This window comes from Neomonachus schauinslandi, chromosome 5, assembly GCF_002201575.2.
Source record: "Neomonachus schauinslandi chromosome 5, ASM220157v2, whole genome shotgun sequence".
NCBI lineage: Eukaryota > Metazoa > Chordata > Mammalia > Carnivora > Phocidae > Neomonachus > Neomonachus schauinslandi.
In genome coordinates this window covers 67,178,559-67,196,045 of record NC_058407.1, presented here as the reverse complement: position 1 = coordinate 67,196,045, position 17,487 = coordinate 67,178,559, and the positions used below count along the sequence as shown (strand labels likewise).

General features: G+C 40.3%; 1 protein-coding gene across 5 annotated transcripts in view; it reads left to right on the top strand.

Moving 5' to 3' along the window:
* ANO6 (anoctamin 6) overlaps positions 1-17,487 on the top strand; it is a 186,668-nt gene that overhangs the window by 110,960 nt on the left and 58,221 nt on the right. For all 5 annotated transcript variants that reach the window (XM_021704770.2, XM_021704769.2, XM_021704771.2 and 2 more), the window contains exons 4-7: positions 5,210-5,275; positions 6,204-6,491; positions 6,712-6,825; positions 8,872-8,987. In XM_021704770.2, coding sequence (XP_021560445.1) covers positions 5,210-5,275; positions 6,204-6,491; positions 6,712-6,825; positions 8,872-8,987 — 584 coding nt within the window. The remainder of the gene's footprint in view (positions 1-5,209; positions 5,276-6,203; positions 6,492-6,711; positions 6,826-8,871; positions 8,988-17,487) is intronic.

Here is a 17,487-nt window from a genome sequence, read left to right as displayed (position 1 = left end):
GCAAGGTCTGCCAATTATCTTGAGAGAAATCAAGTAAATATCTCAGGAGTTCTTTATAAAGAACTAGATAAGAACTAAAATAGGATAAACTAGTTCAACCTTTCTGGGGGCAGTATGGCAGTACATATTAAAGAACTTAAAATTGCATACGCTCTTTGATTTAACAATTCTGCTTCTGGGACTTTATCCTGAGGAGATAATAATGGATGCACAAAGACTGTTCTACAAGGATTTTTATGATAGTGAAAATTAGGAGCAACCTAAATATCCAACAATTTGAGATTTGTTAAATAAATTATAGTACATCTCTCTGAGAGACTATTACCAAGCCATTAAAATGAGATGGAAGAAAAGTATTTCTAAGGTTTTCTGCATCTTTGATACTCACATGTGCTATACACTCTTGTCAGTGACCTCCCTTATTATACACAGAAATGAGGGAAAAGTGAAGAGATATAAAGCTGTGTTCACAACTTTCAGAGAGTGAAGAGGGGACACACACACACATTCTGTCTCACACAGATATACACATATATCAGATATCAAAGAAGGACCAGGATGACTAAGTGGTATAGAAGAGTGAAGAAGTGGGAGAGCTGAGTAACTCAGCATTAAGATCCATTTCTTGGAGTTCCAGTAAAACAATTTCATTGGTGTCCCACTGAAGGATTAGGGGGTCACTGGGTGGAAGGTATGGAGGCCAAGTGGATTGGGTTGCCTTTCTTGTTCAGATATTTGGCATTAAAAAAGAAGAGGTGAGCCTCTAAGGCCTGTAGAGGAGAGAGGGTTTTGTGTGTGTGTTTTTGTGTTGTTGTTATTTTGTTTTGTTTTGTTTTTTGTTTGTTTTTCAGGAATAAGGGTAGTTGAGCATGTTTGCAGAAAAAGAGGGTATGGTAATGGCTAACATGTCTGTATGGCTTATTATGTGTAAAACATGATACTGTGGACTTTTATACCCATGATCACATTTAATCCCTAAGAAAACCTCAAGGTGAAGTTATTTCTTGTCCTATTTTTGAAATGAAGCCACTAATGTTTGTATGATTTAAGTTCTTTTGCCCAGTGTCACAGAATCTGGATTTGAATTTTGATTCTGAACCTAATTGTTATGCCATTATTTTCCAAAAGGAAAACCAAAACTGGAAGGGCTAAAGGGGCTATTTGGTAGACTAAAATCTGAAAGGAGAGAGTCCCATGAAGGCAGTAAAGAGTTGTAGCCTCAATTTAGTATTCTATAGAGGAGGAGGCACGTCTTCTACTGTTCAGCATGTTGTAGTCATGGTGATGCAGTTGATACAACGAAGACAGGAGTAGTTTGTGTTTTGTATGTTAGATAACAGAACTGCCCTCCTATGGGGTTGGTTCATTTCCAACTCTCTAAACCCTCCCCCTTTGTCCTCTAGTAATTCAGACTCCAGGGTGTCTGGAAATCACTTCATACACTAGATGCCCCGAGCTATCTGGTGCCTGTACGTTCCAGAATTAAACCATATCTCTGTCATATCTTGTAATACTTGTAAGTAAAAGTTCATGGAACATTTTGGGGGGCTCAGGAAAGGGAAGCTTAGTTGCTACACTCAGTAATTTGTATTCCTCAATCCATTCCTACATAACAGGCAACCATCGATCCACTATCCACTCCATTCATTCATTCATCAGACATTTATTGCATGTTTATTCTATTATAGGTCTAAGTGCTGAGGATATCAAGATTAAAAGACATCTCTAGAGGCAAGGATGGTAATTGAAGAGTAGGTAGGGCCATGGAAGGATTTAATATTGTTAAGGGTGGGAAACATTTTAAGTGTTTGTTGGCTGGGAGTAAGAGCAATGAAGAGGAAAGAATAAAGAGAAAAAGAGAAGATATTGCTGAAGCAAACTCAAGAAGAGATATGAAAAGGATGCAGTCTTCTGACCCCAAGAAGATAGATGGTATCTAGCCGTAGATAGAAAGACACCTGCAGGAGTTCACATGAGTGGCTGCCATTTTCCCTGCAAGGAAGGAAGCAAGGTCACTTGCAGAGTGTGCTGGTCTGGAGTTGGGTGTGGAGTGTGAGGAGCTCCTTGAAAGTTTGGAACAGCTCCCTGGTGGATGAGTAGGGGCCAGAAAGGAGAGGGCTTTGTATCATAATGGACCTAACTGTAGTAGTAACCATGAATTTGTAATAAGGCCAGTTAACACAGTTATATGATTTCTTTCTCCAGCACTTAATTATTAAAATAGCTGTTTAGCCACTGGAGAAGTTCCTCTTTTGACTGATTCTCCTGCTCTTCTAACTAGAAAGACATTTGTCTACAAGAGTGAGCCTTCACACTCTAACTGAAATTATTCCTGACTGACTTTGAAAGGATACAGAAGACACAGTCATGGATCCTGCTAATGAGACAGTCTGGGTTGCCCTTGTACAGACTCAGGATGAGTCATCTTCCCTGAAGGAGAGGAAGGCAGAGTGTCTGGTGTACTCAGAGCATCCACTCCCTCCACTGTACAGGGATGTAGGTTTGAGGCTAACAACTTTTCCCTAGTTCGTGGTTACTGAACCAGTCAGGATTCTTGCTGGCAAGTAACAGAAATGAGCTCTAACTTAAGCAGACAAGGAATTTATCAGAAGAATGTTAGGGAGCTCATAGGTTCTTCTAAAGGCTTGGATGAATAAACCTGGAAACCAGGCAGCTAGGAGCAGTGCCCCAAATCCTACCGCAGAGCCATTCTGGGAAAGAAAGCATGGTTGCTGCCCAGAGCACTGCTGGTACCACTGACCAGCAGTGGTGCCCCAAATCTGCCATGACCTCTACTTCTGCTACCTTGGGAACTGGCATTCACTTTCCCAACCACCCTCGAATGAGTTCTGCTTGGCCCAGCTTCTTTGTGTCACTAGCTTCTGAGTGAGAGTCTGGAGTGGTTGGTCTGATTGACAAGGCCCAGCTCATGTGCAAATAGCTGAACTTCACAGGAGACCAGGAAGGAGAATGATTGTGTTTTTCTCTGCTATAGTGGGCATGGGCTCTGGGGAGAGTTGAAATACTGGGTGGCCATAAAGAACAGCAAATGCCTGTTAACACTGTCATGAAACACATGCATAAAAGTTTCAGTCCTTCTGTGTCAGAAGAAGGTCTTAGATCACTGGACACTGAGTTTCTCTGTAGTTACCCCCATAGCAAACTATTTTAAATTCTTTGAATTTTCAGTACCTGAAGGATGCTCTCAGGAATGTTTGTAGAAGAAATTAATAAGCATTTGTTGAGTATAGTCTTTCAACAAGCATGTATTGGGCATCTACTCTGTGCCAAGCACCATGTTGAACATTATTTGCAGGATCATAAATGCTTTTATTTTGTTTTTTATTATTTATTTACTTATTTATACAGGGAGGGAGAGGGAGAGAGAGAATCTTAAGCAGGCTCCATGCCCTGTATACGGAGCCCAGAGATCATGACCTGAGCCAGACGTTTAACCTACTGAGTCACCCAGGTGCCCCTCAAAAATGCTTATTTTAAGCAGTAGTGAAGAAAGAAGCAATCAGGCACGAGAACTGGACTACCATGCAAGAATCAAAATGCAGGTTAAGATCTAGAATGAAGAAATACTACCTGTATAGAAGCAGGATGAGTCTGAAGCAGCTTCCCAAGCTGAGGTTGGGGATATGGCAGGTCTGGTTGCTTGTTCATTTTTAGGGTAGTTGTAGCACTTGCTGATTTTTCTCTAAGTGACTATTTCATGCTCAAATTGTAACAAGCAATTAAAGGTATTACATTTGTAAAGCTCTGGCATGTTGTAAGTACTGTATCACATCATTTATTAAATAAAAATTAAAGCAATATTCTGTTCCTGATAATTCCACAAAATATGTTAGGGATTCCACTTGGACTCAAATTTAGCCAAATACTAGGTGTATTTTTTCACCTTTTGGCCTCAGGGCCTTTTTCATACAACCGCCATCTGCTTTCTATTTATTAGCTGCTTTCCATGTTCTAGGCACTTTGATAGCAGCTCAGCCTCTCCTCTGCCCCTTGGCAGTTGGCAAATCGTGAATGGCACTCCCTGGGCAAAGTGGTCTTGACTGCCGGATCCCCTGGATTACCTAAGCCATGATCCACTAATTCCTTTATCTTGTTAACTGCTCAAGTTAAAACAAGTTTTTGGGTTTTTTTTGGCCAGCTTTTTCAGTTGTCTTTGGTGGGAGAATTGGTCCAGTTAATCTTCTGTGATGACTAGAAATGGAAATTCTAGTTTATGTGTTTTATGTGGTTTAAATCATACAATCCTCATGAGAACCTCAAAAGGAAGTTCGTGAGGCTTTCTCCATTCTATAGAGGAGGAAAATGAGGCACAGAGAGTTTGTTTCCTGCCAAGGGTCAAAGAGCTGGTAAGTGATGGCACCAGAATTTGAACACAGGCAGTCTGGTTTTAGAGTTTGTATGCTTAACCCCTGTCTTTACTCATTTTTCTGCTTTCATGAAGCAGTATAGCTGTTTCTTCAAGAACACCAAAAGTGTTCTTTTAAAAGGTTAAGTAAGTCTCTACTTTTACATGCTTTCCTTACAACTTAGGACACAGCTTGACAAAAGCCCAGCCAGATAGAATTTAATATCAATAAATACAGTACATTCCACATCTTTTCAGATGGCCATGTGACACATATCTATTATCAATTAATTAGTTCCCTATTTTTGTAGATTTTTAGATGTTTATACCTTCATGGACATTTTAATCTTGCAGAGAGAAACATTCTTTTGCATTTTGCAAAATTGTTTATGTTGTTTATTGAATTTTTCAAGGCATGTAGAGATGAAATATACATATCCAAAATTGAACCATCTGTATGTCTGATATGTCTAGAATGCCAGATCTGGGCTTTAACTCTGGCAAATGACATCAGTGAATGGGACTCAAAAAACTCCATTTGTGTGCCAAACCGCTTATGAGTTTAAAAAAAAAAAAAAGGTTTTGGAATTGTGCCAAAGTTAGAGACTTTTATGCATCCTGAATGGCCAGAAACCCATGGGGACAACCAAGGCCTTCGAGAGTGCTAACTGAACAAATCACCAACAGCTGGAGCACCTTCGTTGCTTATGTGCCATTTTGAGCAGATCTATCTTTTCATCAGATTCAAACTGGTTTGGTTTGGTTTGGTTTTTCTTAAAAAAGACTTTTTCTGTCCTTGGCAAAACTACAGGGTCTAACATATTTTCCAATTTCTTTTGACAGAGAAAAAGACGAGCATATGAATCTAACCTCATCTGTGATGGCCTGCATTTAGAAGCAACAAGATCGGTAAGTGTTGGATCCTTTCCAGTCCTGGGCTGACTGGTGCTCTTGGGAAGTGGCATGTCATTTGGAATGCTGGAGTGGCGTTTGAAACGTGCAACTCTAGTGATGCCTTAGGCTGGGAGGGGAGTCCATCAAAATCTGCATTATAGTATGTATGTTTGTTTCTGATCCAAGTCAGCCTAACTTTTTTAATAGCCAAAGAATGTAATACTGAATGCGTGTATAAATGATTGTTTTCTTCTTTTAAGAGCTTTTTAAAAAGATTTCTTATTTTATAGACAATAGCTTACAAAAAATTAGAGGATATAAGAATAACAAAAATAAAAATCCTCTGTGTTCTCATTATGTGTAAATAACCTTGTGGTCCTTCTAAACTTTTTTATTCCTCAAAATATATGCATTTTTCCCTTTCAAAAAGGGGGATTATTATTTCACATTTTTATAATTCGCTTTTCTTTCCGTTAATATGTAGTAGATGCATTTCTATATTGACATCTTTTTCTAATGGACACATAACATGACATTTAACAGATATATAATACAATAAAGAGTCCTGTTCTGGGTTAGAAATGTTAAAATTATCATTAAAATAACACTGCAGTGAATATTCTAGTGTTTTTATTTTTAGTCACCAATTTGGATGGAGTGATGGGCAAATTAACAAGTTTGCTTTTCTTCGTTTAAAATAATAGTAATTTTATGAAAGGAATATGAAAAGGAGTTTAATTACTTGCTCAGTAATTTGAACCAAGAAATTATCTTTAAGGCAAAAATGTCTGATGGAGTGCAAGTCTGTTTTTATTTTATCTTCATTTTTACCAGTGTCCTGTGTTTTAACTACCAGCAACATGAGAACAATCTATATGTGTTTTAAAATTATGAAAACAATTGGTTTAGTGTCCTGGTTTGTGTTTTTATTCTTCCTTTGTAGATTTTGGATGATAAGCTTGTATTTGTAAAAGTACATGCCCCATGGGAGGTGTTATGTACATATGCTGAGCTAATGCACATCAAATTGCCTCTGAAACCCAATGATCTGAAAACCCGGTCCTCAGCCTTTGATAATTTCAGCTGGTTTACCAAAGTCCTCCAAGTGGATGAAAGTATCATCAAGCCAGAGCAAGAGTTTTTCACTGCCCCATTTGAGAAGAACCGGATGAATGATTTTTATATTCAGGATAGAGATACTTTCTTCAATCCAGCCACCAGAAGCCGCATTGTAAGTCTAAACCAAATTTAGTTGCTGTCTTAGAGTAATTTGGAACCTGCTGTTTGAATAATTAGTGATCTGGTTTGGTTGGTTTAGTTTCATTTTTAAAAGCTGCGCCCCCACCCCCTGCCCCGAAAAGAAAACAGGTTCCTGTTACAATAGTAAACAATGGTTGGTTAGTTACACAGTCTAGTGCACACATTTTATTTTGGAATTTTTTTTTTTTTAGGTTTACTTCATCCTCTCTCGGATCATGTATCAAGTAAGAGACAATGTTAAAAAGTTTGGGATTAACAAACTTGTCAGCTCTGGGATCTACAAAGCAGCTTTCCCTCTCCATGATGTAAGTCAAATGGCAAAAATGAAATAAAATACCCAAGGTATACTCTAGTGTGAATAGAGAAGGGCTAATCTTAACCTTGAGTTTCTTCTTTCATAAAATGAAGATGGTCTATTGCAAGGATTACAAGCTCATTTAGGGCAGGAACCAGGTTGTTTTGTTCACTGTTGACTCTCAGGCATAGAGAAGGCCATGAGTTTGAATGAGTCAATGAATGGATGATTGAAACAGTAGCCGCCCTGTAGTGCATGTGTAAAGCAGTGCAGATTCGCAGTTAAGTGTGGGCTCTGGGGCTCGCTCTCCCACTTTCTACCTGGATGACCTTGTAAAAGTCATTTAGCCTCTCTGTTCCTCAGTTTCCTCATCAATAAAATGGGGATAATGATCATACTTACCTCATAGAGTTATACCGTAGAGTTACGAGGATTAATTAAATTAATCCCTGTCAAATGTTACAACCATGCCTGGCATATAGGAAGTAGAATGTAAGTGTTAGCTATCCTCATAATTACTGGCAGATGTTATTATCAACCAGAAAAGTATAGGTTCTTTTTAAGCAAAATATGTGTTGGATCTTCTCACTTACCATTTTCTGGAACACAGGCTTTTCCCCCCTGAAATATCATTTTCTTAGTGTGTCCTGGAATATCACAAGGCTTTTAAAAAGGCATCTGTCAGGGTTCTTGTCACGATGGCAATACTGCAGAGTGTTGACATTTTTTAAGGACTCCGTTCTGAGATGACAGTAGCTCCTCAAATTCAAGAGCACTTCTCTAGCCGATAACATCTCTCGTGAAATGAAAATTTTAAAATGTGACTGCTTCAGACCCTTAATGATGCCATAAATGCAGGGATATTATATCTAAGCTCTTTAAATAAATTCTGTCATTGAAATAAATTAAATACTATATTAGAGTGTGCTGTAGCTTTGTTACATTCACTCTCAATTTATCTGAATCTCTAAGACCAAGAAAGCCAAGACTGAGATTGATCATTGCTACTGGGTATTACACGTACTTATGGATGACGACATTATTGAAACGTACTGTATATGTTAATAAACTAGGACACAAAAGAGCTACTTGATGCACATGTGTAAATAGCAGAGAGCTGGGTTGAGAAGCAGGTTCTGAACTTCCTGGTGAAGAGACCCAATATGGCAGCCTGGCCTGACAGTCTATGTGTTTTATATTTGTGCCCAGCAAAATTAGTGATTATAGCATGACACAAACTTTGGGGACACTTGCAAATAGCTGTCATGAATATTAATCTGGGAGGCCAAAGTTCAATAGTATTCAGTTGACATCTGACCATGCCCATTTCTTTCCCACTAAAGCCTCTTTTACTTGCAGTGTCCCACATCCAGGCTAAGGAATGATCTCCTGTGGCATTTGGAAGGGAAGTGAATGGAGGTCAGGACCCATGTTAAGGCTTACCTGGTGATAATCTGGTTCTAGTACAGGAGGAAGGAAAATGAGTCAGATGGGAAGAGTGACTGAATTGAAGTAGAGGCAGGAAGCTTTGTGTTTTGAGTAAGCGAAGTGTATAATATGTCAAACTTCTTTGTTGTTTATATTCTATGTGTTGTCACAGAGGAACTGCTGAATTGGGGGACAAAGATGCCTGGGTTTTAGAAGTGACCTTGATACTAACCCAACCTTAAGGCCCTGGTTCCCAGAGGTGTCCCAGGAGGGCACTGGACTATCAGGTGTCCCTGCGTTGTGGCAATTTTGGTACTTGAACAGCCCAATTTTTAACTGTTTAGGACTTGGCACACTTGTAGGATGTAAAGCACCTCTGGGGCTCCCACCAGGTACCTGAGGTGTTCTCTAGGATTGTAACAACCAAGCATCCTCCCCACCCACATTTTTAAGTGGCCACAAGCGATTAATAATACCTGGTTGAGAATCACTAAAAATTAGATGATCCATCCATCCCTTCCAGCAAATGAGGGCCCCTTATTCCTGTGAAGTATGAGTACCATATTGAATAAACAGATTTGTGAACACCTAGAGATCATATACTCACTTGTTTGCTTCTGCTTCGCAGTGCAACTTCAGCCATAAGTCAGAGGATCTCAGCTGCCCAAGCGAACGGTATCTTCTGTACAGGGAGTGGGCTCATCCGCGAAGTATATACAAAAAGCAGCCCTTGGATCTTATCAGGTGAGGTGTTGTAGAGAGCATGCCAATGGGAGGACTGAGAGTTGCTCTCATGGCATCGAAGTGACAGTATTTAAAGAGTATTGCCAACCAGGGAAGCTCACCCAGGCCACTGAGCTTCATTGTCTAGAGCTTTTTATTGAGGCTTCATTATGTAGGCCTGACTCACTGAATCAACTTGCCCATGTGGCTCAATCTCCCACCCTTCCTTTCCCAATATCCTATGGCTCAAAGCCCAAATCCTCTAGTCACATGGTTGGTCTTCTTGGCATGGCCAGTCCCCATCCTGAATCATCCCATTAGCATAAACTAGGGGCCCTCCGTGAGTCACGTCATTGGCATATACTCTTAGGTGGGGCCCCAGGGGTTCTTTGAGTAACAAAGTTACCCTTATCTTGGGAAATTTCAAGAGTTGAGAGGTTAACTCCCAAGAATTGGGAATAAAGACCTACCATATTCTTCATTGCCAGGAGTAAATGTTAGATTTAGCTTAAATTGTATGGTAAGAAAACAAGTTTTCACTGCTTGCCTGTATCTGCTATTAGATACTGTTTTACTATATCTAACAAGATGTGATGACTAGCTCAACATTTGTTTTCTGAAAGCATCAAGGTCAGCTGCTCTCCAGAGACTTTTTATTTATTTATTATTATGTTAATCACCATACATTACATCATTAGTTTTTGATGTAGTGTTCCATGATTCATTGTTTGCGTATAACACCCAGTGCCCCATGCAGAACGTGCCCTCTTTAATACCCATCACCAGGCTAACCCATCCTCCCACCCACCTCCCCTCTAGAACCCTCAGTTTGTTTTTCAGAGTCCATCATCTCTCATGGTTCATCTCCCCCTCCGATTTCCCCCCTTCATTCTTCCCCTCCTGCTATCTTCTTTTTTTTTTTAACATATAATGTATTATTTGTTCCGGAGGTACAGATCTGTGATTCAACAGTCTTGCACAATTCACAGCGCTCACCATAGCACATACCCTCCCCAAAGTCTATCATCCAGCCACCCCATCCCTCCCACCCCCCACCACTCCAGCAGCCCTCAGTTTGTTTCTTGAGATTAAGAATTCCTAATATCAGTGAGGTCATATGATACATGTCCTTCTCTGATTGACTTATTTCGCTCAGCATAACACTCTCCAGTTCTATCCACATCGTTGCAAATGGCAAGATTTCATTCCTTTTGATGGCTGCATAATATTCCATTGTACATATATACCACATCTTCTTTATCCATTCTTCTGTTGATGGACATCTTGGCTCTTTCCACAGTTTGGCTATTGTGGACATTGCTGCTATAAACATTGGGGTGCACATACCCCTTCGGATACCTACATTTGTATCTTTGTGGTAAATACCCAGTAGTGCAATTGCTGGATCGTACGGTAGCTCTATTTTCAACTTTTTGAAGAACCTCCATACTGTTTTCCAGAGTGGCTGCACCAGCTTGCATTCCCATCAACAGTGTAGGAGGGTTCCCCTTTCTCTGCATCCCCGCCAACATCCGTCGTTTCCTGATTTGTTAATTTTAGCCATTCTGACTGGTGTGAGGTGATATCTCATTGAGGTTTTGATTTGGATTTCGCTGATGCCGAGTGATGCTCAGCACTTTTTCATGTGTCTGTTGGCCATTTGGACATCTTCTTTGGAAAAATGTCTGTTCATGTCTTCTGCCCATTTCTTGATTGGATCATTTGTTCTTTGGGTGTTGAGTTTTAAAAGTTCCTTATAGATTTTGGATACTAGCCCTTTATCTGATAGGTCATTTGCAAATATCTTCTCCCATTCTGTCAGTTGTCTTTTGGTTTTGTTGACTGTTTCTTTTGCTGTGCAAAAGCTTTTTATCTTGATGAGGTCCCAATAGTTCATTTTTGCCCTTGCTTCCCTTGCCTTTGGCGATGTTTCTAGGAAGAAGTTGCTGTGGCTGAGGTCGAAGAGGTTGCTGCCTGTGTTCTCCTTTAGGATTTTGTTGGACCCCTGTCTCACATTTAGGTCTTTCAACCATTTTGAGTCTATTTTTGTGTGTGGTGTAAGGAAATGGTCCAGTTTCATTCTTCTGCATGTGGCTGTCCAATTTTCCCAACACCATTTGTTGAAGAGACTGTCTTTTTTCCATTGGACATTCTTTCCTGCTTTGTTGAAGATTAGTTGACCATAGAGTTGAGATTCCATTTCTGGGCTCTCTATTCTGTTCCATTGATCTATGTGTCTGTTTTTGTGCCAGTACCATACTGTTTTGATGACACCTTTGTAATAGACCTTGAAGTCCGGAATTGTGATGCCACCAGCTTTGCTTCTCTTTTTCAACATTCCTCTGGCTATTCGGGGTCTTTTCTGGTTCCATACAAATTTTAGGATTATTTGTTCCATTTCTTTGAAAAAAGTGGATGGTATTTTGATGGGGATTGCATTGAATGTGTAGATTGCTCTAGGTAGCATTGACATCTTCACAATATTTGTTCTTCCAATCCATGAGCATGGAATGTTTTTCCATTTCTTTGTGTCTTCCTCAATTTCTTTCATGAGTATTTTGTAGTTTTCTGAGTACAGATCCTTTGCCTCTTTGGTAAGATTTATTCCTAGGTATCTTATGGTTTTGGGTGCAATTGTAAATAGGATCAACTCCTTAATTTCTCTTTCTTCTGTCTTGTTGTCGGTGTATAGGAATGCCACTGGTTTCTGTGCATTGATTTTATATCCTGCCACTTTACTGAATTCCTGTATGAGGTCTAGCAGTTTTGGGGTGGAGTCTTTTGGGTTTTCCACATAAAGTATCATATTATCTGCAAAGAGTGAGGGTTTGGCTTCTTCTTTGCCGATTCAGTTGCCTTTTATTTATTTATTTATTTTTGCTGTCTGATTGCTGAGGCTAGGACTTCTAGGACTATGTTGAATAGCACTGGTGATAGTGGACATCCCTGCCGTGTTCCTGACCTTAGGGGAAAAGCTCTCAGTTTTTCCCCATTGAGAATGATATTCGCTGTGGGTTTTTCATCGATGGCTTTTATGATATTGAGGTATGTACCCTCTATCCCTATACTCTGAAGAGTTTTGATCAAGAAAGGATGCTGTACTTTGTCACATGCTTTTTCTGCATCTATTGAGAGGATCATATGGTTCCTGTTCTTTCTTTTATTAATGTATTGTATCACATTGATTGATTTGCGGATGTTGAACCAAACTTGCAGCCCAGAGATAAATCCCACTTGGTCGTGGTGACTAATTCTTTAAATGTACTGTTGAATCCTATTGGCTAGTATTTTGGTGAGAATTTTTGCATCCATGTTCATCAAGGATATTGGTCTGTAATTCTCCTTTTTGATGGGGTCTTTGTCTGGTTTGGGGATCAAGGTAATGGTGGCCTCATAAAACGAGTTTGGAAGTTTTCCTTCCATTTCTATTTTTTGGAACAGTTTCAGAAGAATAGGTATTAATTATTCTTGAAATGTTTGGTAGAATTCCCCTGGGAAACCATCTGGCCCTGGGCTTTTGTTTGTTGGGAGATTTTTGATGACTGCTTCAATTTCCTTAGTGGTTATGTGTCTGTTCAGGTTTTCTATTTCTTCCTGGTTCAGTTTTGGTAGTTGATACATCTCTGGGAATGCATCCATTTCTTCCAGATTATCTAATTTGCTGGCATAGAGTTGCTCATAGTATGTTCTTATAATTGTTTGTATTTCTTTGGTGTTGGTTGTGATCTCTCCTCTTTCATTCATGATTTTGTTGATTTGGGTCATTTTTCTTTTCTTTGTGATAAGTCTGGCCAGGGGTTTATCAATCTTGTTAATTCTTTCAAAGAACCAGCTCCTAATTTCGTTGATCTGTTCTACTGTACTTTTAGTTTCTATTTCATTGATTTCTGCTCTGATCTTTATTATTTCTCTTCTCCTGCTGGGTTTAGGCTTTATTTGCTGTTTTTTCTCCAGGTCCTTTAGGTGTAGGGTTAGGTTGTGTATTTGAGACCTTTCTTGTTTCTTGAGAAAGGCTTGTATTGCTATACACTTTCCTCTCAGGACTGCCTTTGCTGTATCCCAAAGATTTTGAACAGTTGTGTTTTCATTTTCATTGGTTTCCATGAATTTTTTTAATTCTTCTTTAATTTCCTGGTTGACCCATTCATTCTTTAGTAGGATGCTCTTTAGCCTCCATGTATTTGAGTTCTTTCTGACTTTCCTCCTGTGACTGAGTTCTAGTTTCAAAGCATTGTAGTCTGAAATATGCAGGGAATGATCCCAATCTTTTGGTACTGGTTGAGACCTGATTTGTGACCTAGGATGTGATGTACTCTGGAGAATGTTCCATGGGCACTAGAGAAGAATGTGTATTCTGTTGCTTTGGGATGGAATGTTCTGAATATGTCTGTGAAGTCCATTTGGTCCAGTGTGTCATTTAAGGTCTTTATTTCCTTGTTGATCTTTTGCTTAGATGATCTGTCCATTTCTGTGAGGGGGGTTTTAAAGTCCCCCACTATTATTGTATTGTTGTCCATGTGTTTCTTTGCTTTTGTTATTAATTGGCTTATACAATTGGCTGCTCCCATGTTAGGGGCCTAGATATTTACAATTGTTAGATCTTCTTGTTGGATAGACCCTTTAAGTATGATGTAGTGTCCTTCCTCATCTCTTATTACAGTCTTTGGTTTAAAATCTAATTTGTCTGATATAAGGATTGCCACCCCAGCTTTCTTTTGGTATCCATTAGCATGATAAATCGTTTTCCACCCCTTCACTTTCAATCTGGGGGTGTCTTTGGGTCTAAAATGAGTCTCTTGCAGACAGCATATCGATGGGTCTTGTTTTTTATCCAATCTGATAGCCTGTGTCTTCTGATTGGGGCATTTAGCCCATTTACATTCAGGGTAATTATTGAAAGATATGAATTTAGTGCCATTGTGTTGCCTGTAAGGTGACTTTTACTGTATATTGTCTGTGTTCCTTTCTGGTCTGTGTTGCTTTTAGGCTCTCTTTTGCTTAGAGGACCCCTTTCAATATTTCTTGTAGGGCTGCTTTTGTGTTTGCAAATTCCTTCAGTTTTTGTTTGTCCTAGAAGCTTTTTATCTCTCCTTCTCTTTTCAGTGACAGCCTAGCTGGATATAGTATTCTTGGCTGCATATTTTTCTCATTTAGTGCTCTGAATATATCATGCCAGTCCTTTCTGGCCTGCCAGATCTCTGTGGATAGGTCTGTTGCCAGTCTGATGTTTCTGCCATTGTAGTTTACAGGTCTCTTCTCCTGAGCTGCTTTCAGGATTTTCTCTTTGTCTCTGAGACTCGTAAGTTTTAGTATTAGATGTCGGGGTGTTGACCTATTTTTATTGATTTTGAGAGGGGTTCTCTGTGCCTTCTGGATTTTGATGCCTGTTTCCTTCCCCAAATTAGGGAAGTTCTCTGCTATAATTTGCTCTAATATACCTTCTGCCCCTCTCTCTCTTCTTTTTCTGGGATCCCAGTTATTCTAATGTTGTTTCATCTTTTTTTTTTTTTTTTTTTTTAAAGATTTTATTTATTTATTTGAGACAGAGAGAATGAGAGAGAGAGAGAGCACATGAGAGGGGGGAGGGTCAGAGGGAGAAGCAGACTCCCCGCCGAGCAGGGAGCCCGATGCGGGACTCGATCCTGGGACTCCAGGATCATGACCTGAGCCGAAGGCAGTCGCTCAACCAACTGAGCCACCCAGGCACCCTCTAATGTTGTTTCATCTTATGGTATCGCTTATCTCTCGAATTCTGCCCTCGTGATCCAGTAGTTGTTTATCTCTCTTTTTCTCAGCTTCTTTATTTTCCATCATTTGGTTTTCTATATCACTAATTCTCTCTTCTGCCTCATTTATCCTAGCAGTTAGAGCTTCCATTTTTTATTGCATCTCATTAATAGCCTTTTTGATTTCGACTTCGTTAGATTTTAGTTCTTTTATTTCTCCAGAAAGGGTTTCTCTAATAACTTCCATGCTTTTTTCAAGCCCAGCTAGTATCTTTAAAATCATCATTCTGAACTGTAGTTCTGATATCTTACTAATGTCCATATTGATTAGGTCCCTGGCAGTTGGTACTGCCTCTTGTTCTTTTTGTTGAGGTGATTTTTTCCATCTTGTTGTTTTGTCCAGAGGAGAATAGATGAATGAGAGAACAAACTGCTGACAGGGTAGCAACGTCCCCAGAAAATATACACTAAACAAATCAGAAAAGACCTGAAACCAGGGGAAAAGAAAGGGAAAGAAAGAAAAAAGAAAAAGAAAAAAGATAAAAACAAACAAAAACAAAACAAAAAAAACCCAGTATGATCAAATATGATCAGGCTGGTGCATAGATCAGTGCCACACACTAGATTTTGGGCGTGTTTTGGTCTGTTAGAAGAAAGTGCCTCCCAAAATTTTAAAGAAAGAAAAACTTACATATGTACAAAAATAAGGGTTAATACGATGAAGGGATGGATTATGACTGTAAAGATGAAAATTATAAAAGATTTTACAAAAGGAATTGAGAAGATAAGTTGGTTGAAAAAAAGAGGATTAAGAAAAAGGGGAGAGAATGTGATCAGGTGGGAGACTAGAACAAAGCCATACACTAGAGATTTAGGGTATATTTTGATCTGTTAGAAGAAAGTGTATCTCAAAATTTTAAAGAGAGAACAACTTATATATATATACCAAAAATAAGGGTAACTACTATGAAGGGATAGAATAAGACTCTAAAAATGAAAAATAAAAAATATTTTTTGAAAAAGGGAAAAAGAAAAATTCAAAAAAAAAAAAAGACAGGTAAAAAAAATTAACTTCGAAAGACCAAAGAATCATGGGAAAAAAGCTATGGATTCTATGTGCAGTATTCCCCTAGCACTGGAGTTCTGCCGTTCTCATTGATGGGTAAACTTGGCCTTGGCTGGCTGTTCTTGCTGATCTTCTGGGGGAGGGGCCTGTTGCTGTGGTTCCCAAATGTCTTTGCCGGAGGCGGAATTGCCCCACCCTTGCCTGGTGGGGATAAGTAATCTGCCTGGGTTTGGGGAGCTTTTGTTCCCTGCAAGCTTTCCCTACAGCTTTGGAGGACGAGTTTGAAAATGGTGGCCTCCCAGTCTCTGACCCAGAGGAGCCAAGAACTCGGGCCCCACTCCTCAGTGAGTCCCCAGAGAAAAGCTGTCAATCATTCCCGTCTCCCCGGTCTCCCGCCGTACTCTGTGCTCACCCAGCATGTGACCCAGTGTTTCTGTCTCTGGCTCACGACCCCGTGTGGAGTCTCCCAACCCAGCAGATCCCTGCGGTGCACTCCCATGCTGCTCCTTCTGAGGGGAGGAAGGGCAGTCTCCCCGAATCTGCCGCTTGTTGGGTCCCTGCTGGAAGAGCAGTGGCCTGACTGCTGCGGATCACGGTTTATGGCAACCCCGAACTGAGAGCCCGCTCCTCGGCTCCGTCTCTGCATCAGCTTCCCCGCTCCGATACCTGGGAGTTCTGCCGCACTCAGGCACTCCCGGTCTTTCTGTGACCCCGAGGGTCCTGAGACCACACTGTCCCAGAGAGGGCTCCATCCTCTGCTTAGACACTGGAGCAACGTCACTCAGTGGAGCCGACTTCTAAAAGTTCCGATTTTGTGCTCCGCTGCTCTATCACTTGCCAGAAGTGGCCGACGGAGGCCCCCTCCCCTGCCATCTATCTTCCCGAATATCACCTTGGATTCACTTCTCCACCCATCCTACCTTCCAGAAAGTGGTCACTTTTCTGTTCAGAGAGTTGCTGCTATTCTTTTCTTCGATCTCCTGTTGAGTTCGTAGGTGTTCAGAATGGTTTGATCCCTACCTAGCTGAATTCCAGACGAAATCCAGGTCTCCTACTCCTCTGCCATCTTGCTCCGCCCTTCTTCCTCTCCAGAGACTTTTATTGTTTGGGCAAGGCTGCTAGAGAGAGACAGACCAAAAATAACCAACAAACAAATAAAATTAAGCAAAGAAGTAAGCAAAATTTCTGATTGAAATGAAGAAACAGTGATGAGATGGGGTGGGGGAAAGAAGTGAAGAAAGTTACGTTTGAGTTGGAAACATATGAACTAAGACCTGGATAGTGAAAAGTAACCAGGATTTTGTGGATTTGGAAGAAGTCATTTTAGGAATAGGGGCAGTTTGCACAATGGCCGGAGGCTCAGGGACATTGGCAAGTGTGAGGAAATACTGAAGACCCGTGCTAATGAGAGAAGAGAATGATGAGACACAGGTTAGAAGTGGGGTAGTGGGAACATGGAAAAGAGTTTAGACTGTAAGTGCAGTGAAAAGCAGTTGTGATACTTTTTAAGTAATCAGATAATTTTATCTCATTCACATTTTGCAAAGATAATTTGGGGAATGGACGACAGGGGCCCCAGGAAGCAGAGAGAGCAGGTAGGAGGCCGCCAGAGTGGCCAGAGGAGAACCCGTAGCTGCATAGTTGGAATGGGGGTTAGGAGGGGAGTCAACAGGACTTGCTTATGGGTGGGATGTGGAGGGTGAGGAGGGGAGAGTCAGTTTTACCCCAG